The sequence below is a fragment of the Delphinapterus leucas genome, chromosome 9, assembly GCF_059928025.1.
Source record: "Delphinapterus leucas isolate spDelLeu-1000000601 "Yukka" chromosome 9, BTC_Dleu_Yukka2, whole genome shotgun sequence".
NCBI classification, from domain to species: Eukaryota; Metazoa; Chordata; class Mammalia; order Artiodactyla; family Monodontidae; genus Delphinapterus; species Delphinapterus leucas.
In genome coordinates this window covers 26,368,721-26,391,583 of record NC_143137.1, presented here as the reverse complement: position 1 = coordinate 26,391,583, position 22,863 = coordinate 26,368,721, and the positions used below count along the sequence as shown (strand labels likewise).

General features: G+C 35.3%; 2 protein-coding genes across 5 annotated transcripts in view; both read right to left on the bottom strand.

Annotated features, from left to right (window-relative positions):
• GPR37 (G protein-coupled receptor 37) overlaps positions 1-6,310 on the bottom strand; it is a 65,412-nt gene extending 59,102 nt beyond the window's left edge. Inside the window, exon 1 of the mRNA XM_089917449.1 lies at positions 1,582-6,310. The gene's annotated coding sequence lies outside the window, so the exon portion shown is untranslated. The remainder of the gene's footprint in view (positions 1-1,581) is intronic.
• Positions 6,311-6,421: 111 nt separating this feature from the next.
• POT1 (protection of telomeres 1) overlaps positions 6,422-22,863 on the bottom strand; it is a 78,289-nt gene continuing 61,847 nt past the window's right edge. For 3 of the 4 annotated variants that reach the window (XM_022582041.3, XM_089917448.1, XM_089917447.1), the window contains 7 exons: positions 21,553-21,742; positions 19,596-19,801; positions 16,312-16,447; positions 12,905-12,993; positions 11,007-11,098; positions 9,349-9,454; positions 6,422-7,587 (listed from right to left, as the gene is read on the bottom strand). In XM_022582041.3, coding sequence (XP_022437749.1) covers positions 7,475-7,587; positions 9,349-9,454; positions 11,007-11,098; positions 12,905-12,993; positions 16,312-16,447; positions 19,596-19,801; positions 21,553-21,742 — 932 coding nt within the window. In that variant the 3' untranslated portion in view covers positions 6,422-7,474. The remainder of the gene's footprint in view (positions 7,588-9,348; positions 9,455-11,006; positions 11,099-12,904; positions 12,994-16,311; positions 16,448-19,595; positions 19,802-21,552; positions 21,743-22,863) is intronic. The other variant, XM_022582050.3, reaches the window with a different exon arrangement.

The window sequence follows — 22,863 nt, the reverse complement described above, 5'->3', positions numbered from 1 at the left end:
TGCGGGGCGAGTCTGAGGCGGCAGAAACCGGCGTGCGTTGCACCAGCCTGAGGTGCGCCATGCGTTTTCCCGGGGAAATTGTCCCTGGATCCCGGGACCCTGGCAGTGGCGGGCTGCACAGGCTCCCCGGAAGGGGGGTGTGGATAGTGACCTGTGCTCGCACACAGGCTTCTTGGTGGCAGCAGCAGCAGCCTTAGCGTCTCATGCCCGTCTCTGGGGTCCGCACTGGTAGCCGCGGCTCGCGCCGTCTCTGGACCTCATTTAGTTGGTGCTCTGCCTTCTGTGGCCACACGGGGAAGGAATCCACTCTCCTTGTGCACCCAAAACAATGGTCTCTTGCCTCTTGGGCAAGTCCAGACTTTTCCCGGACTCCCTCCCGGCTAGCCGTGGTGCACTAACGCCCTGCAGGCTGTGTTCACGCCGCCAACCCCAGTCCTCTCCCTGCGCTCCAACCAAAGCCAGAGCCTCAGCTCCCAGCCCCGCCCGCCCCGGCGGGGGAGCAGACAAGCCCCTCGGGCTGGTGAGTGCCAGTCGGCACCGATCCTCTGTGCGGGAATCTCTCCACTTTGCCCCCCGCATCCCCGCTGCTGCACTCTCCTCCGTGGCTCTGAAGCTTCCCCGCTCCGCCACCCGCAGTCTCCGCCCGCGAAGGGGCTTCCTAGTGTGTGGAAACCTTGCCTCCTTCACAGCTCCCTCCCACTGGTACAGGTCCCATCCCTATTCTTTTGTCTGTTTTTTCTTTTGCCCTACCCAGGTACGTCGGAAGTTTCTTGCCTTTTGGGAGGTCTGAGGTCTTCTGCCAGCGTTCAGTAGGTGTTCTGTAGGAGTTGTTCCACATGTAGATGTATTTTTGATGTATTTATGGGAGGAAGTTGATCTCCACATCTTACTCCTCTGCCATCTTGAAGGTCCCTAGGTTTTATTTTTAAATGCAAATTTCTGCATGCCAGAAATCCCTTTAAATGCTAGTATCACTTTAGGTGCTAATAAATTCTAGTATTGTCAGATTTTGAGTCTCAAATATTTTGTTGGTTCTAGGAATATTACTAAGCAACTATTATATGCCAGGAACTTCTAGGCACTGGGTAAACAGCAGTGAACAAATAAAACTCCCTGTTTCTAAGGAGCTCAGTTTTCTTTAGGAAAGCGAAACAGTATGAAATAGTAAAACGATGTCAGATGGATAAGTGCAATAGAGAAAATTAAGTCAGGGGTGGGGAATGAAGCATGATGGGGTAGAGTGGTCTTTACATGATCAGGGGAGGCCTTCCCATAAGGTTAGGAAGGCCTAACCTTATATGTTACAGAGGATCGGGGTGGGGGGGAGGTGGGAAACAAGGAACCTGGAAGAGTTCAACAATGTCCAGACTAAAGTAACAACATCAAGTTACAAAGTCCATGAAGGGAGAGACTGCCTGGTACGCAAACAAGGGGACCAGTGGAGAGGAGTGGGAAGAAAAATGTAATAGTAAAAGATGTCAGAGAGGTAGTAAGGAAATGGCTCGCATTGGGCCGTGAAGGCCATGGTAAGCTCACTGGGTGACATTAGAGAGCACTGGGAAATGATGGTATTGGCCTTACGTTTTAATCAATCAGTCCGGCTGCTGTATGCAGAATATTCCATGTGCAGAAATTGTGGAAGCAGAAAGGCCAGTTGGGGAGATATGGCTGTAGTCAAGGCAGAAGATGGTTGCATGGCCAGCATGGTAGCAGAGGAGGTGCGAAGTAGTAGTCAGATTCTGGATGAACTTTAAAGAGCGATCTATGATGATTTTTCAAGTGGATTGGCTGTGGGCTGTTAATGAAAGAGAGGAATCAAGATGAGTAGACCTCATGTTTGGGCAGTTAGTGCTTAGTGAATCTGCTGTAGACAAAATACTCTCCCAGCAAATTCCCAGTTGGGCACCAGTGTGAAGCTTGTTTTACTTATGACTAAAGCAATACCTTCCCTGGAACACTGAAGGTGAAATACTGGAGCATATTATCTTCCTAAGGACTGAGATTCATTAAAACCCATATTCTTCCTGACATGAAACATTGAATACAAGACATCTCTCTTATTTCATTACCTACAACTAGAAAAGAAAAAGGTAAAAAGAGCTCATTTTCTCAGTGATATTTGCATCTGAAGGGAATTGATTTTTTTTCTCCTGTGGTAATTCATTAATGCTTCTAATAATTCTTGAATATGCATAGGTATTTGAAACACTTTAATCACTAATAACAAAACAAACCAAAAAAAGTGCCTCATATAAAAGCCAAAGGTGGATAGCCAATGGGCAATTCCCTGCTTTATTTCTTCCATTTGCAGAGCTTGCCTCTCTCACCATTTTGGATCAAGTTTCAAGTACTATTAATTCAAAACTTGTTGTTTCACATTTTTAAAAATCCACCTTGTCTTAAAATTGAGACTAATAAAAGGTTTGTATCTAATAACATCATTCTTGTTATTTAATAAGAACTCTGTAACCTGTTGCATCTTCATGTTAGGAATTGCTCTTCTCTTTATTTAGCTCCTGTCTTCTTGCCCTAATTCTAAAGGTTGTGTCCCATGTCCGTCTTTTATTATAAACCACATCAACTCTTTCTGGATAGACGCAGTATGAATTATAAATGAATGTATGAGCTGACTTTTAAGTGCCTATTCTGTACTCTGTATTCTTTATCTTAACCTCCATTTAAGCTTTGATCATTGTGCAGAAATATTTGTTAATGATTCCAAAATTTAAGGGCAAGTTTATCATTCGAGAACCCCATCTAATGGGGAGTAAGCACATAGGACTTCCTATCCAACCCCATAAGACCACAACCATGCCTATCTATCACAAGCAATATTTTCATCTGACTCCAACAATTGTGATTTTTAAATGTTACCTTTCCTATGAACTCTCATGGCAGCTTGGGACAGAAAATCATTTATGAGGTAGCTAAACTTGGCAAGAGAAAATCTAGAAGGACTTTGCCCTCTAAGGGAGGACAAAAATCTGCTGAGGAATAGAGTTATATGTAAAGACAAATCGGCTTTTATCTGGGAGTTCATATTTCACAGAAGGGAAAAATCATTCTGAAGGTACAGGAAAAAAAATAATAAAGGTATATACCAGGGCTTCAGGGTTGTATATGAAAAGGTACCTGTTTAGAAACTGCAACAATATTTGATGGAATATTTTATTAATAGAGATAAGGCTTCAATAAACACATGCTCCACATCTTCAAAGTATTGTGAATAGATGAAATAAAAGAAACTTTCACACAAGTTGAAAATGTCTTTCTTTGGCAGTTGTGGACGAGGTTGTCAGGTAAATTCCAACACAGTGCCCTGCAAAGTGAACTCAAAGCAGAGAACAAACGCGCGCACACACACACGCACATAAATACAAATGTGACTTTGTGGCCTAGATTTCAAGGGGAAAAAAACAGACATTCATCAGGATGTTGTTATGGTCTAAAAATAGCAGAGGAGTCTCTGAACTATCCATGTTGCACCAATCAGCACATCTGAGGGAGCATCAGGACATTGATGCATTATCCTTATCATTGTAATTGATGCCTAATAGTTCTCTACCCGTCAAATGCAGCCCTGAATGGAAGTGCCATTAATCTCCATGTAAGATGATCATCGCTTTGAAACCCTAAGTGATCTCAAACTTTCTAACAGCTTAAATCACAACACTGCAGGGAAAAATAATACATAGGGCTACTGATTCATTTCCTGACTGCCAAAAGATATGATCTCACATACCTGAGCACGCTGGTGAGTTCCGATACTATTTCCAAGTACCCGAGGGAAGAGAAGAAATATCACTCTGCCCAGATTTTACAAGCTGTCTAGTTCCCCCTCTTTCTAGAGTGGGTGGGAGGCTTTGCCACTATCCAGAGACACTGAGGGACCAGCAGAGGAAGAAATTTGTTTATTTCACCTAAAATGATGTTCTAGAACTTGAGTGTGACTCATCGTATCATTCATAGAACCTGAATTTCCTAATGAAAAGCACTACAGGAGGCGTTTTCCTTTTTTATATTAACATAATTCTTTTCACAATGAGTTCTTTAAAGCATAAAAGAATATTTCAAGACAGTTATGTCATGTCCAGGAAGTCTGGACAGACTTTCAAAATTCCGATCACTTGAAAAACTCCAGGAGATATAGTGAAACCAGGTCCCAGGGGCTCCAGATTTATTTAAAGGGAAAATACACCAGATAAAATACAAACTGGGTAATAAAAATAATATTATGAATAACTATAAGGTAATAAAGTCAACAAAATACATTCTATAAAAATAGAAAATTCCAAAATTGGCATAAGAAGAATACTTAGACCCCAAACCACTACAAAAATAGAAAGTGAAATGATCGGAGAATTCCCCACTAAAAAGTGACTTATGCTGAATGACTACAAACAAGCTTCTCTATGTGTACTGACATAAAAAACCAAAATCCACTCTACGAAGTGACAGAGGCAAGTTGCAAAATATATTCATAGCATAATGCTATTTAAAAAAAATGTATATATACACATACTTACATGTTCTCCGGGAAAACAGTCTGGAAAATTATACACCAAATTGTTAAAAGTGGTTTCCTCTGGGGTACTAGTTAAAGCACGAATTAGTTCAACCTTACATACTTTATGCTGTTTCAAATTCTTACAAGTACATATCACTTTCATTAAAACTAAATTCTAGATGAAAACAAAACTTGATGAAATGCATGGTCAAAATTCAAAATACTGAAAATAATCAGAAGAATGTAGCATTTTCCCCAGATACCAGTGAAAGCTTCCACAGAGTATAGAAGAGATTGGCTGGATTGAGAGTCACAATTAGTGACAAATGCATGCTTTGACTTCAGAAACAAAAGAACAGTCAGCTGGGGAACAGGCAGGAGAAAGATTTTGGCCCATTCCTGTGTGTGCAAGTAGCTTGGGTACAGGATCTACAGATTTGAAAACCGGGCAGCCAGTATTGTGTGGAGACTGCTTTCCCAGGTAGTCAAAGATGTATTCAGCTCCTTCTGTTCCATCAACACCAGCCTTTCTCTATTTATTTAGAAACAACACCCAATGTGCAACATGACCAGGGTAAAACGAAATGGGGAATGATGCACTCCTTCTCGGCAGGTGTAGTTCCCTCAAATAAAGCAGTATGAGGTGGCCACAGAAAGAGCCTGTGAGTACTTTTCATTATCACATCTAGATAAAGAGGAATCGGCTGCCTCAGATTTTCTAAGACATGCACTCTCTTCCTCATACAGAACAGCATGGGGGCCTCAAGAGAATCCAGTAGTGTCTGAAACAATGGATGCTGCGGAGTCTGGAGACTGAGGAAGAAAGAGGCTGTACGCATACTACATTCTTAAATTTGTGTAATTTAAAATCTGACAGGAAGATTCTACCAATATTCACAGACGACAAAGGGGACAGGGCTCAAAATTGGGCACGATGAACTATCATCTAGTTGTTGCTCCAGAAATGGAACTCCCCTTACACTTGGGTTCCCGATTAGGGTAAGGCACATATATCAGCACTGGATAAACACTAGGGGTTGACAAACGCTTCTTGTTCAAAACTGAAAAGTTAAAAACAAAAACAAAAATGATGACAATGTAGGGGTTTACTAAACAAAACAAAAGGTAAAGAGAAACCGTGAAAATTCATAGTTTTACTTTATTAACTGGCAGACAGCACAGGCTGACACGTGTGGCACTCCCTGCACCTCTGACCCTTACTCTCCTAGACTGGGTGCTTCCCGAAGGAAGTGAAAATGCCTCTCTCACTTTTGTGTCCCTAGCATACCACCAATGCCAAAATTTTCTTAAAACATTTCTTAAAAGTTTTTCCTTGAATATGTTTTGAACCAAGAGTGTACATCTCCAAAACAGCAGCATCGGTCTCTTTCATTGTCTTGAACAAGCTGATAATTCAGCGATGGGGCAGATGGGTAGTTAGGTCTGGAGATGTGCTAATATACTCAGGAATTCGAATTTAGAATTATTATGAGCAGAGAAAATCAGATATTCAATCCTTTTGGCCAATAAGGTGTGAAAAGCCTTTTGGTTCTATCTGTGATATTACTTCAGATATTTAAGGGAGAACTCACTTGCAGAAAACCCCGTACCAGCTTTTGCTCCAGAGGCCTGAAGTGGCTAACAGTGCAGCCCCTGAGCAGAGACTACCTGAATTCAAGTGCTGACTGGCATTTAATAATTGTATGCATTTGGTCAAGTCAGCTTATCAGTGAAACCTTAGTTTTCTTATCAGGATGATGGGTTGTTTTGAAACTAAAATACATGTTAAGGGCTTACTTAGTATTGTACCTGGTGTGTAGACCGTCCTAAGTATCTGCCATGTTGACACACTTGCTTTGATTCTTCACCTCAAATCATGCCTCAGCTCAACACAGGGCAAATAAACGAAACAGCTGAAATGTGTACATTTATTTATTCTTCACTAATAGTGAGCTAGGCAGATCTGTATCTCTCAGTCTTCAGGAAATAACATACATAAATCTTTACATATATATAAATATACAGAAGCATTTGTATAAAACTGAATATTCATGATTTTAAATTTGACAAATATCGTCAGGTAAAAAGCAGACTATCATACTGAGTTAATTTCTCATTCAATGTTCCACCTGAAATTTAAGTATATTTTACATAAGACCCTAACAAAAAGGGTAACATACGTAAGTCGCTAACAGTGCAGATCTGATCACTTGATTAGGTTGAGGAGGAATGGAATAACTTCTAATATCATGTAGAGAAACAAGCAATCAAAGCACATAATTCAGGTCTGAAAAAATGGATTTATCCTCAATTGGTCAAAGTCAGCACCCAAAGAAAGCAGTTCTGCTACTTCCACTTAAAGCAAATCACTCTTTTCAAGCACACTGTAGCTCACTCAGACAAGCACTTCTTCAAGGAGTACTTGTTCAAGCAGATCCCTTTGCATGAAAACAAAACAGATCAAATCCTTGTGCTCAGTAAGAGTGGAAGATTTAAGGTAAGGACATTTCCTAATCCCATATACATGCTAAAATCATCCAAATTGCTGATATAAAAATCAGGGCAGAAAAAGCAGCTCAACCAGGCATGATGGATGGCAGAGAAATCAGTGGCTGATACATGGAAAAACCAATAGGGAGAGTGATTTCTAGGGTAGGGTAACAAAACAGCTTCTCCGAGAGGAGGAGAGTAAAGAGTAAATGAAAACACAGTCCTTATTTATTCGATGTCTCTCTCTTATATCCCTCACAGCCATCATACTGAATATTTTGAGAAACAGGAACATTTTTAACTTATAAGAGGGCATTAAGATAATACAATGCCTATCTGTCAAAAAATTTTTAAATACTGGTTAAAATGGAAAACTACAGAGCTAAAATCTCTTATGTCTTTTATAGCAATCGCATAGAAAATAGTAATGTCTTCCAAAATTATAGCATTTTACCTATGCTAAGTTGAATGTCAAAATTAGATAAGATCTTCTGCAACTGTGGTGTCAAAAATCTGATAGCAAATTTGCTGCTCCGCTCCACTTGTGACATTATATGACTTGATGAAGCATTCCAACCATGGATATGCATCTACAAATCAAAAAAAGAAATGCTATTTAACCATCAAAACTAAAGAGATAACTCTGAAATATGTATCTAAGCATAATGCTTAGCTAGTAAAATCAACATATTTAATTTAGCTTGAAAAGTAAATAAATACACTCACCACATTTACCATTACCTGCTCTTCCAAATACACACTGGATTCATGTTATTGTTTTGTAGCAATTCTGACTAATTTGAATTTTTCCCCAACAACAGGAAAAAGTCATTAAATGTGGGGTTTTTCAAAATATTTGATAGCAAAGGTAGTAATCTACGTCATTCCCAACTTTTATTCTTTTTTTTTCTGCTTATCACTTACTGATCTGCTCGTTTTGTTTTTCTTGGTTGACTGCAAAGAAACCAGCTCGCCCTTACATCTGTCTAGTTGAAATTCCCGTCAGGTACCAGGTGTTGTGTCCAGGCAATGTTGGCAGCCAAGCTTTGGTCATGACCACAGTAAATCTGTTTATAACTTCTAGAACAGTCTGTTAACATTTCTTGAAGTTTGAATTTGAGAGACATTTAATATAGTCCTCACTATTGGCAAGGGTCAAGCAAGACAGGCACTCTCTTACACTGCTGGTAGAACCATAAACAGGTAAAATGCTCTTGAAAAGCAATCTGAAAGTATGTAGCAAAAGCCTATCAGGCCTATGCTTTTTGATATGGCAGTTTTTTTTTTTTTTTTTGCGGTACGTGGGCCTCTCACTGTTGTGGCCTCTCCCGTTGCGGAGCACAGGCTCCGGACGCGCAGGCTCAGCGGCCATGGCTCACGGGCCCAGCCGCTCCGTGGCATGTGGGATCTTCCCGGACCGGGGCACGAACCCGCGTCCCCTGCATCGGCAGGTGGACTCTCAACCACTGCGCCACCAGGGAAGCCCCGATATGGCAGTTTTATTTGCAGAAATTTATCCAAAAGAATCCAAGCAGCCAACAAAAATAAAAGCTGACATCATATAAAAGTATGTAAGTTAGACTTAGTTATGGATGTACAAAAACTATCTTTTTGGAATTGTTATAAAATGCAAAGACTGACCAGGGGAAAATAAAACCTGACTTAAAATAACCTATAAACGTTAAACTGACAACAGCTAGATCTGCAGGTGGTAAAATTTGTTACTGATGAAAAATTGTTAGAAGTCAAGTTACCTTAGAATGACTTAGATCTGCAAGTTTCAATGCAAAGAGAAATAATGGCCACAAAAGGAAAAATCAGTGGCAGTAGGTGTAATCAATACAATTTGACCTGAAGACTGGTTGATGAATCAAATGTTACACAGAAAACAACTAAAGCTGACAAAAATATTTAGTAAAATAAAAACTTGTAAAATCCGAAACTAGTTAATATTGAAGAGACAATTCATCAATGAATTAAACAGGCTAAATGAGTTTGTTATAGGAAATGTTTCTTGTCAAAATTTCATCCCTGTTGGTTTAATTTCAACTGTTTGTATGCATAAGCATCATATCAAATGTGCTTGCGATCAAAATTGCCTCCCCCTTGTTATATCAATATTTCAAACTATTTTAAAAAACTTTTCTCATTTCAGGAATTATGATTCATATATTTTATCCCTGCCACTACCTTCATCAGTAGGTAGATCATACAGTATAAACAATCACTTAATAATTTATTTGGATTCAGATTTCAAAGTTTTTAATACCTCTAAAAGTCCATAGCTTAGCCATATGCTAGGTATTATTTCAAGGAAAAGAATGAATGGATTGTTAAATATTACTGCCTACCAATTTTTACTCCTGGAGGACAAAACATATCCATGATCATATCCATACTTTGCTGAAGGCCATCATTGATTAGGACTTCTGATGCTGGAATCTGGAAAAATTTTTCCTTAAGAAAAATATGAAGAAACAAGGAAATGATCTTTATCTTCTTCAGAAGCTATAATTAATACAAAATTATTTGAATATTATCTAATTAAAATAATCTAGACTATTTCACCATATCAATATCGTAGAATTCATAAAATAGAGTGCTAGTCTAAACTCTAAGATCTGATTTACTACTTTAATCTAAAAACAGCTATGATACATATATATAAAATCAAGTTAAACCACTCTGACTTAATGATAAGAATGATTAGAATACAGTGAGGCTTACTATTCTCTTGATAGCATATGTATTGAGCACCTACAATGTCTAAGTGTTAAGTTTAAAAGAGTTTAATATATAGTATATATTTATTTAATTTTTTTTTCTCCTCTCCTATTTATAAGTTCCAGGAGGGAAAGGAGTTTGCTTGTTTCACTCATTGCTATATCCCCATCACAAAGAGTAGCACTTGGCATACAGTAAGTGCTCATTAAATACTTATTTAATAAATGGATAAATAATTTATTTAGGCAGGAGAAAAACTGTCCTCAACCTTACCCCAGATTTTTCCCAATGTGTGTAGCAAAAATTTAACCCCATTGGCCTTTGCCCTCGGTTTCTGAGAGGTAATCTAAGCCCTTGGAATGTCATGTCTCATAGGAGTATTCTTTTTTGCCTGGAGACCCTGGGTCACTCTAACATTGTGATTTCGGGTGGGGAGTTTGCAGCATGTGGTTTTAACTTGACCACTGGAGGGGCTGAAGATTGAGATCAGTCACATGGGCAGCCAACCATGACTACATGATGAAGCTCCAAAAAAAACTCTGGACACTAAGGCTCAGCTGCGCTTCCCTGGTTGGCAATACCTCACGTGTACTGTTACATATCATTTCCAGGAAAGTAACACTGTCCACTACTCCATGGGAAGAGAACAAACGGAAGCTCCATGTTAGAAACTTTCCTGGACTCTGTCCTATGCACCTCTTCCCTTGAGGATTTTAACCTATATCCTTTAGCTGTAATAAATTGTTAACAGTGAGCATAATAGCTTTCAATAAGTTCTGTGAGTCCTTCTAGCGAATTATCAAAACTAAGGGTGCTCTTGGGGACCTCTGAACTTTCAACTGGTGCCAGAAGTAAGGGTAGTCTTGGGAACCTCCAAACTTGGTACTGTTAGAAATGAAGGTGGTCTTGTGGACAGCTACCTAGCTTCACACATAACTATCTCCCTATCAAAGTAACTTCATTCTCTCTAATACGAAATGTGGAGGCTTAAAAAGCCCAGTGAAATGCTAATAGATAATGCCTGAGGGTGTGGCCATACCTCTGCCTTTGGCTCCTGGAATAGAACTTCCTCAATTTTTCATTATTCACATATTAAGATTTACAGTGTCAAATCAAAAGAGAGATAAATACATAGACAATTTAAGATTTATGTGCTTGTCTTTTATTTATTCTTCAGAGTTGCCTTAAATCTCCTCAGTAACAAAGTAGGCATGAATAAATATATTAAAATTTTAAAAAGTACTATTTTTTAATTAGAAGTATCTTCACTACCTCTATTACTTACAGAATCCAAGAGGTAAGCTTCCAATACTCCTGTTCCATCGTCAAGAGTAAATGTCATCACAAACACATGTTGGAGAGGTACAATACCCAGTACTAATGAAGGAAAAAAGTTGAAACCATATGAATCTCCTATGCCTTAATCAAAGTAAAGAAAAAATTGTTTTATGATATTAGATACCTGTTAGTCTTGTTTACTAAAATAACTCAAGAGATTAAAAAAACTTATCCCTTTCTGTTCTCTAATACCAATATATTAAGCTCATTTTAGAAGGGTAATTTTGGAACATTACACTACACCTGTATAGGGATAATGACTCATGAGCAATAGTATCTTTTTTAAATTAAATATCAATACAGCATTATCTTTAAAGTGAGTTCATCTTGATAAAAAACATAAAAACCAATTCATGAAAGGCAATTCAGAAACAGCATACAGTTCAATAGTTAGGATTTTTTAACATGTCTCTCTCCTTTGTATTTTAAGCATAGGGATCGATTATTTTTTAAGAGATATCAGCTGGTTGAATGATGTGAGAATCTGAGATTTCATAATTTGGTAAGATGAGGAAAAAGGAAGAAATTAAAGAGATGCTAAATCATGAAAATTTACAGGTTAAAATGAACATCTTACTTTGTGTCTGGAAATGGAAGACATTCAATATGCTTATGTAATGGAATATTGTCTTCCATTTGTGGAATCCATATTCAGTAATAAAGGGAGCAAGTAAAACAAATAAATTAGGGCATACAGACATGAGAGAAATTGCTAATACAGAGGAATTGATTTTTAAGATTCAGAAGTTCTCGATAGGCATAAACTGTGAGCTAAAACCAAGAAGAATGAACATAAAACCTACCCCGAGGGACCATATAAGCAAACAAAAAACTACATTTAGTACAGGATGAGGAGACCAAGCTTGAAGCACATAGTAAGAAGCTCATGCAAAAGTAACCTGGAATTTCACTGGACCACAAACAAAATAAGAGTTAGCAGTATTATATAGCTGGATTAAAAGAGAAAGGAAACAAAACCAAGTATACAAATAAATATCTACAGAATAAAATTTTCAGGCAGGTAGGAGCAGTATCCAATCTTAGGTAAATAAAGGTTTTCTTCACATTCTGAATTGGCCAACACCTGCAGCTCTATTTCTAGCTTTGAGGACCAAACTTTGAGAAGAGCATTAGTAAAATGGAATGTTTACTGAAGAGGAGAAATAAAATAGTAAGGAATGTGGGAAAGTACCAAAGGAAGTGAGGGTACCTGCTTGGAGAAATAAAGACTCAATGAAAACTTGACAGATTATCTTCAAATGTACAGTTTGTTGATTTTATAGAAGAGGGAACAGATGTACTTTAATTCTAGTACACAGAATGTGGCCCATGTTAAAATTATAGGTAAGCAGATTTTGCCTCACTGTTAAGTACTGCACCTAAAAAGTAAGATACGTTACCTTGCAATGTAACGAGTCCCCAGTCACTGAAGAGTTTTAAGCCAAGGCTGGATGACCACAGTTAATAACGTGATATAAAAAGATTCTTGTTGCTCCAGCTAAAGACTTGTATTGGGTAAAAAGTTGTAATAGCTATCTATACAACTCTTTTCAATCCCAAGATACTATAAACTGGAGAGATTTTTCACAAGTTGTATTTATGATTACTAAATTATTAAAATGTAATAATTGAAAAACATTGGCAGATGCTTGAAAGTAAGTTTTCAATTATTTTAAACATTTATACTTTTATTAGGACCACTGTGAATGGTTATACTTAAGGACAATTAAACTTTAGTTCAGCCTTTGCTCTGGTTTTACAATATCCACAAATATTGAAATATTCTCAGTGAGATCACCTTATACAAAGACAGTTACAATGACAGGACACAGAAACTTAGCTTACCTTCTGCCACAGAAGAAGGAATCCACGATGTTTTATCAACCAGGGAATTCAGATTCTGTATTGGTCTCAAACTAGAACACTGTTTACATCTAAATTAATAAAAGAAAAAAATGATTTATTATAAGTAATTATTACAACTCATTTAATTATTATAACATTTTTGCCATTCAAGCATGCAGTTTAAAAAGTATATTATTAAACAAAAGAGCACTGCACTTCCTGTATTGTAATGTGCATATTACAAACAGAATTACTAAAAAAAATAAGCTTCTTACAATAGAAGCAATCTAAAAAGATAGTACAGTTCAGAATAAACAACTCTAAGTTGACAATGAGAGAGGTTCCAGGTGCAGATTGTTAATTAATTTGGCTAATTTCCTTATCTGGTAAAACAAAAAGTCTAAAGAGACAAACTCTAAGGACTCTTTCATTTTATGGCTCTGTGCACAATATGGAATAGCCAACGTCTTAATTTTATAAATATAGCAACAGGAGAAAATTATTCTAAGGAAGTCAGTACTAGCACATATTTAGAGGATCATAGTTTATGATGCCTAGTACTATAGTTATCCTTTGTATACAAATCTATCTAAAATTACATAATACACTAAAATCACAAACTATCTAGTATAGGTATTTTGCTTTACTTACATACAAACATTTTAAGTATAAGCAATTTAGTTTTTACTATATGTATTAATGTTTAGGAGATGTTGATGAGAAAATATGCTTGGATAAAAATATAAAAATCAACATTCAAAAGGTTCATGCAGATTCCTTTTCATTTGCAATCTGGGGGAAAACAGAGGGTAACTATATTAAATGTTATCCCCTTCCACTCTTTAAATACATAGAAGTTTTTTCTTTAACAGAAAAAGGTAATTGAATGACGAGTATTAGTTTCTTAAAAAAAAAAAGGCTGTGATATTAAACTTTAGACATTGATAAAGCAAGTATACAAATTAAAAATTAAGAGTAATAGGCATAAATTAGAGAATTCATTACTTCCGAAGTAATAAAAGAGGAAAAATGAGAACATTTTTATAAATTAATCCAATAGAAGACTGGAAAAAAAAATAAAGTAATAACAAAAAAAGGGGTGGGAAGAGAAACAATAATAGTATGTAAGTGGAAAAGAACAAGAAATACAGTATAGAAATAAAACCTAAATGTTTCAGTAGTTAACATATTTTAAACTCATCTATTAAAAAACAACTAAAACCTACTGATAAGTATTTATTTATGAGACCTACTAAAATATAACAACAAAGAAACATAAAAGCAATGGGATGAGAATAAGATACACCATGCAATCACCAACCAAAAAAACTCTGATATAGTAATAAGAAAACGAGAAAAAAATAAACCTTACAGCAAAAAATGACGATTAAAGATGAAGTCATTACATAAGGATATACAGTACAATGAATTCACCAGAAGATGAAATACCGAACCTGAGTGAGCAAGCAAAAAGGACTCAAAACATATAAAGCACACATTGACAGAATAATAGGTCACAAACCTACAATCACAGAGGACGTTAAGCACAGTCTCTAAGAAGTGATTAGACAGATAAAGTTACAAAGGAAAGGTAAGTTTTGGATATGATTAACAAGCTTGTCTAATGGACATAACTAAACACTATTAAACACTAAACACAACTGTTAAAGAATACACATTCTTTTTAAAATCTATGTAATATGTACAAATTATGAAGAAACACATTCTAGGATAAAGCAAAACTAAACAAATCTCAAAGAATCATTATGAAATGCATCACGCTACTTGGTTAAAAAGTAATCTAACTAAAATACAAACAAAAACACAGCACCTAAAATGAGTGTGTGGAAAAATTTAAAATACACAGTGAAATAATTCATGGGCCAAAGAAATCATAATAGGAATTGCGAAACATTTAGAAGTGACAAGAAAAACACTACGTATCAAATCTTCGGTTAAAGCTATGGCTATTTTCTCAGGAGGTATATTACAGACTTAAATACAAATATTTAAAAACGTATTAAAAATAATGAATTAAGTGAGGTAAGCATTCAGTTAAAAACATTACAAAAAAGAAATACCAAGGAAACCTATAGAAAGTAAAGGAAGAAAATAAAGTTAAGAACGATAATAAAAAAAATAGAGAGCATCAACAAAAACAAAAGCTAGTTGCTTTAGCAAAAAAGTCCAAGGGAAAAAAAGGAGCAAACAATATGAAGTGGATTCAAGAACGGATGAAGAGGAGATTTAAAAATCATCAGAAAGTACTATGAATTATTTTATCTCAATAAATTTAAATTTAAAAGATAAATGAAATACTTCTCTAGAAAACTTTCATTAATAAAATAGATACAAGAAGAAACAGAAATCCTTAAAAGATGTGTAACTAGTAAGAAACTGAAGCATTAGTTTCTGTTCCATTAAAAAAGCATCAGATCCAGAAATCTAAGTAAAGTTTTGCAAAAACTTTGTCTTGTCAAACATTTTGGTAAATATGACTATATTAATATTTAAAAAATCTGTAAAACATAAGGAAGCACAGAGTTAAAAAGTACAGGACTAGAAGTTTGATGAAATGCACATAACTGACAAATGTTTAGTATCCCTCATACAGAAAGAATTTTTACAATCATCTAAACACACACACAAGAACCAAAACAGAGACCAGTAATTGAACAGAAAAATGTGAATATGGAATTCACAGAAGAGAAAACCTAAATAGCCAATAACATGAGACTTGTTTAAACTCCCCAGTCATCTAGGAAATGCAAACAAAAACAACATAGATACTATTTGATGCTCAGAAGTCTAACAAAATTACAAGTTAGACTAACACCAAGAGCTAACCCGGGGTAAACAAATTTTTACACACTGCTGATTGGACCATAAAATGTTACAATCATTAGAAAAACAATTTGGTATTTTCCAATAAAGTGGAAAATATTCTATAATCCAAGGTTTCTCAAAGCAGAGCACTTCCAGGGTGATTGTTTCATCAAGTGGAAACAGATTCTATCTATATTGCCTCCTTCCAAACCTAGACATCTGTTTGTGGCTCCTAATGTATTCTGATATCTTCCAGTTTCTCAGTGGCAACTCATTTATAACTTTGTGGCACAGAAATTCTGGAATTCAATCACTTAACTTTTACTAGGATACAGCTTTGAACTTTCTCTGTAACTAATATCTAAATTGTTATGAAAGAAAGCAAATGAATATTAGCCTTTGGGACAGCCTTAAACTTAGCATACTGTAGGCACTCAATATATATGGTATCCAAAGAATAGATATATGCCAAAAAATCTAGTACCTATAAATTGGTACTAAATAAGTATCCACTGAATATATAGTAACAAGTGGAATAAAATAATAAATAAAATTAAAAATTCCCATTATTGAAAACATACCCATAGTGATGTATTTTTCCTTGTATAAGGAATGGTGCTGAAAGGTCAAGGACTTCCAGGTCTTCATGGCCAGATCTCACAGGAATTACACTATGAAACTTGTTTGAGAGTTTGCAGATTTCATTAAGTGTACCTCCTATTAAAAGAGAACAAATAAACCCTTCAAGTAGTACAAATATAAAGTAAGCAAACTGGGGTACTTATTAAATAACACATGATCAACAGTAAAGGACTAAAGGGATTGACAGAAAAAGACAACAAATACCATGAATTTAAGAGATTTAATGCACTTATACATTTATTGTTAAAAATAATAATTTGTAAGCTTAGGATCCTATTCATTGATTAAAGAAAACACTGAGCAAAAATGCTGAGATTTGAGCAAAATATAAGGTTTGTGAAATATGAACTTATAAAATTTATACAAATTGCTCTTTATGCCAGGAATAGTTTGGTTCAAATGATCTAAAAAGAACGAAGTTGAGAGTCAAAGTATGACAGGATTCCCATTATTAAATTTGCTATATACTACTAATGTCTAGACAAATTTAGTCTTGAGTTTGAAATAAATTTTTTCAGTTTAACACTGAATTTAAATATAGATGCAAACAGTTTATGTAACAGGAATTCCTGTAGAGTGTTTATTCATTTTTCCTATGGAAACCATCACACTTACTTACCCTAATGCTACGACAGGGTGGGTATTAAAACCATCATGTTGGCTGAGAAGAAAGAGTATGCTCAACGGTGCACAATTATTAAAAGGCAGCATTATCTCTGATTACTCAACCCCCCCGGTGCCTTTTCTGGTGTATTTTTCACTTAGATTGATAATTCTTCCTCTCCAGGGAAAGAGAATATGATTTATAAAAATACTTCTGAGTATTTCCTAAAATTTGTGTAAAATTTGTAATGTTAAAATTCAATTGTGAGGAGGAAGCATTTCTGGCATAGCAGAGCAAGAACGTCCAAAAATACACTTCTCCATAATAGCAAAAACAACTTTGGCAAAAATTGTCACATTCAACTTTTTCAGAACTCTAGAAATTAACCAAAGGCTTGCAACAATCCAAGGAGTGTTTATTCAAAAAAAGTGGATAAATCTTACAAGAACAGCAAGTTTCATGGCATTTTAACTTGCCCAGCTCCCATACCTCTTCCCTCAGCTCTGTGATAGCTGGAAACCACAGGTTTGCTGTGTCATCCTACAGTTAGATCTTAGCCTATGCTTAGAGTTACAATACTCAGAAATATGGTAAAATAAAAATAGCTTACATTTTGATGAAACCCTTTTAAAGTGCTTTCACATACACTTTCATTTGACTTTTTTAAAAGGCTCTGTAAGGTAAACTGTTACTACTTTGGATGTACTTATATATTCAATAAATATTTACTGAGAGCCAGTTACATGCCAGGTTTACTACTCTAGGTGCTGAAGATACATAGATTAAAAGAACATGTATTCTGACCTTGGGGAATTTACATTCTAATAAATAAACAAATCTACAAACAGATAAAACACAAATATAAGAGGTGCTCTACGAGAAGTTCATACAGCATGCAGTAAGAACCACTCAAATCTGCCTGATAAATCAGAAAAGTGCTTGGTGCATGTAGGTGTTTGTTAAATATTTTATATGAATTGCTGAATAAAGGGAATTATTGAGTTTACTTCTGAAGACGTATTAGAGCAGAATTTCTCAGAACAGTGACAGAATGGCAAAGAGGCCCAGAGGAATATACTAGGTTTAGGAATTATCACCAGTTCAATATGGCTAGAGGGTGGGATGGGAACTGCGATAGGAGGTGAGACTGAAAGCTTGAGGGTTGACTGGTAATTTTAAAGATAGGATCAGGAACTAAGGGGACTTCTTTATTCAAGCTTCCTTTGGACCGTCAAGGCCAACATGGCTTCAGCACAGAATTCTGTGGGAGGCAGCAAAGCACAGAAGGAGCCGAAGGCATACTTGACATCCTCTGAATTGGCCCTACAAGGACAGTTCTAACAAAGCCTGATGGGATCACAGCTTTATTTTATTTTTAGGCCATATAAATAGATTTACTCCATATGTATGTGTGTGTGTGTGTGTGTGTGTGTGTCTGTGTCCTTCTGTTTTTACATCTATCTCCTGGCACAGATTAAAATACTGCTAATGGAATAAAATGTCACATCTCAGTCATCAAAATGGCCAAATTTTTTAAAGCTCTAGTATATTAGGAGGAGGGTAGGTGAACAGATAATCTCACATGCTGCTAACGCATGTGCACATTATGATAACTTTACTAGAAAGTAACTGGGCAACATTCACTTAATTCCTTGTGCCCAATTACACTTCAGGGGGGAGATAAAGTTCATCACAGAGTTGCTATGTAAAAAACTGGAAGCAATTCAGTTTCACCACCCACTACCTGTACTAGGAAAGACATTTATCAACTCTGTGGTTCAGTTTTCTCATGTATAAAAAACAGCTTATAATAGTACCAACTTCACAGGATTGTCGTGGTGATTAAGTTAATTAGTTTCTGGTATGCTATAAATGTATTAAAACAAGTGATGTTCACAAAAATAATATCAATGTTTATATACATGTGTAGTCACATATATACATTATTTTCTAAAATGATTATGTGTTACTTTTATAAACAGAAAAATGCCAGGAATAAAAATGATCATAATCCATTGTAAGAAAGATCAGTTCACTCACAAAATGAAAGATTTCTCTAATGCAAATTAAAGATGATGGTCCCCTTTTATTATGGATTATTAGATAAATATTAGATAAAAATAAGACAAAAGTATAAAAGAAATGCAGAATTAAATTTGACTCAAAGTTTCATTCTCTTAAAATATGTCAGATTATCTTTACTTGATTTAGCTATCAACAGACGACTTTCATTCTATTTTTATGAAACAAGAGTGACATCCAGAGGCCAAGATAACAGCAACTATACATAACAAGCAGCTTCTTGATTATTATTCAGCTCAGCAGTCACCTTGGGTCTCATTAAGATGACATGTAGGAATCCAACAAGATGGACAAATGCAAACACTTGAGTTTAATGTGTAATTTCAAAATGTCATTCAGATAAATTTACATATATATGTGTATATGTATGTATTCGAATCTAGTTGCTATATATATTACATTATTTGAAATTTAAATTAACAGTATTTTGACTTTATGTGTCCCAGGTTGCCCCTAAAATATATTTAACAATAATCAGTCAGAGAAACACATAAGCAAAAGCTATATTCTAATAGAACAGCAACTTAAATATCATACCTTCTATCAAAATTAGACAGTCATTTGAAAGTGGGAGAATACCGTTATTTTTCACAAAATGAACAGCCACTTTTCGTTCTCCTTGATCTTTAGTGGTCCAGATATTTGAATCATATAATGATGTATTTTGTAGTTTGCTATCTGGGGTTCTGGTTGCACCCTCTTGCAAAATTATATCCAAATCACCCTCATGTGGAACTTCTTGCCTAAAATAATTGACAATGAGATAATACAAAAACAACTGGTATAAGCTTGGAAATTCAAATTTAACAAACTATCCAATAAAAAAATTGTTTATATGCTTATGAACCAGCTACTTATTTTAAAACATGGAGATAACACTCTGCAGATTACATGGCTCATTCAATAGAAAGATATTTGATGACATTTTATGGCTAATTAGATCCATATCATAATTACATTAACCACCAGCAATTTCCTTGCCTGGTTCTGTGACACCATTATTTCTAGCACCAAACTGTTCTCCTCTGTAAGGAATGCTAAACTTCCCAGCAGGAGCCCCGTCTTCACTCCAGCTAAATATCCACTTACCACTTAAGTAATATCACTTTCACAGGGTACCTACTTTGCAAACCAATATTCCATTTGATTCCTTTTAATCTAGAATATAATTTTCAAAAGTCATATGGTAAAATATGATACAGTAGAAATCGTATAATCTAGAATCAAAAGGTCTATTTCCTTGTCTTTGTTCTGTCACCAATGAGCTGTGTAAATTTAGGTAAAACCTCTTAACATTTCTAAGATGATTTCTCTATTTGTTAAAAAAATTATCACAGAGGGTGGTTTTATATATGGCAAAGATATATGATTTTTACAGAATTTTACGAACTATAATTTGATAATCCTTCAAGACTATCTAAAATCTGTACTTATATTTTAATTCCAACTACCATTTCAAGCCAAAATGGGTAGAAGATGGTCCCCTGTTTTGTATAAGGAGATCTGATGATCAAAAATCTCCACAAACAGTATTATACTTAGATTGTGAAGGGGAAAATATATACATTAGTGTACACAGCACACACACAATGTACACACACATAAATATAATGGAGATGTATATACATGTTCATGTTACATATACAGAGGGAAGACAGTCAAATTGCATAAAAAAGAAGAGGGATTAAAAATAATTTTCAGAATATGTCTTGAGTTAGTAAGTACATATTCATTCTAATGTCTTATAAATTTATTTACTTATTTATAAAATAATTGATGTTTAGAATAAAGCTTTTGAGGAACTGAGAAATCCTTAATCACCAACAAAAGTTCAAATTATGTCCACTGTGTGGTAGTTACTAAGCAGGACAGGAATATTTCCAACAAGGCTTTCTCTTAACACTTAATTAGGAATTTCAACTAACCAGAAATCTTTTCTATTTAAGGATTTTAGCTAACAATGGTTTACTTTCAAGATTTTTTTGTGACAAATGAGAAAGGCCCCCCCCCAAATATTTTCTTTTTTTAAATTATTATATTTATTTATTTATTGGAGTATAATTGCTTTACAAAGTTGTGTTAGTTTCTGCTGCACAGCGAAGTGAATCAGCCATACGCATACACACATCCCCTCCCTCTTGGACCTCCCCTCGGCCCCATCCCACCCAACTAGGCCATCACAGAGAACCCAGCTGAGTTCCCTGTGCTATACAGCTTTTCACAGTTATTATTTGTTTGCATTTATCAGAGCTACTAAATTGAGTTTCAGATCTGAAAACAGCAACTACTTTTATTTATTATTACTAAGAAACATCAAAAGGATTTATTTTCTAAGAATTAGTGTTTTCTCTTAAAAAGATTACCATTCTTTCAAAATATAATACATTAAAATCACAATTTACTCACTGTCAGGACTTAAACTGACACATAAGAAAACATATATACACAAATTTCATGAAATGAAAACTTTGGTTTTGTTATGGAAAATACTTACAGTGAATGACACTTAGGACAATAAAGTTTAACAGACTGAAAGAGTCTTCTGGGCTTATATGACCTCAATTTTGCTCGGATACGATATTGTTGAGGAGCTTTTTGTTTCAAAATAGCACACAGTGGGGTTTTCTCCAAATACTGATGATCCGTAAGGACTATAAAGAATTTTTGAATTAAGTTAGAGAAATCTGCAAGGATATAAGTATATTCATGGCATGAATCCCCGTGAAACAAACATACACAATCAAATCCAATTAAGTTGTATTAATTGTCAATTTTGGTAAAATTTTGCCACATTTATCATCATCTCCAACTGTCATTATCTCCATCTCTCCATATATACATAAACCTTGCAGATACGTGATAGTAACTTCCATACATTTGGTCCCTTTATCCCTAAGTACTTCAGTATGTATTTCACAAGAACAAGCAATTTCATTAACATATTACAATGTAATTTTCAACATCAGAACACTTAACATTGATTATCACGGAATCAACAGACATTATTCAAATTTCTCCAACTATCCCCATAATGCTCTTATTTAGCATTTTATTTTCAGGTCTAGGACCCAATCCTGAACCATGTGTAGCATTTATTTTTCTTGTCTCTTTGAAGTCCTTCAATGTAGAGAATGGTTCCTCAGCTCTTCTTTGTCTTTCAGGACGCTAATATATTTGAGGAGTAGAGGCCATTTATTTGGGTGTGTCTGGTTTTTCTCATGATCAGATACCAATTATACATTTTTGGTAGGAATACTACTGTGTAAGTGATATTGTGGCCTTCTCATTGCATGACATCAAAAGGCACATGATATCAGTGTTTTCATTCCTGGGTATGTTAACTTTGCTCAGCTGATTAAGGTGGTGTTCAGCAGGTTTCTCCACTATAAACTTATTATTTCCCCCTTTATACCTAATAAGAAAGTATTTGATAAAATATAAATATCCCAATTTCATTAAACATTTAGGATCCTGCTAGTTTAAGATCCACTGACGATTAGGAACTAAATAATTACTGTCATGATTGAAAAATGGTGATTTTTCTCTAACTTCATTATTCTTTACATTTATCAGCTGCCATTCTATTTTAAATAACAGCTTTCCATTCAACCTCATTTATTTGTTTTGTTCATTTATTTACTATCCATATGCATTAATAGATTCCTACTTTATTCAATCAGTTCTATGCCATCACTAGTAATTTTTATTTTGATACTCAAATTGTATGAGATTTGACATCTGCCACCATTAACCTGAGAAATTCTCTACTTTCTGGCACAACAAGGTGTTCCAGAATCACCTTATA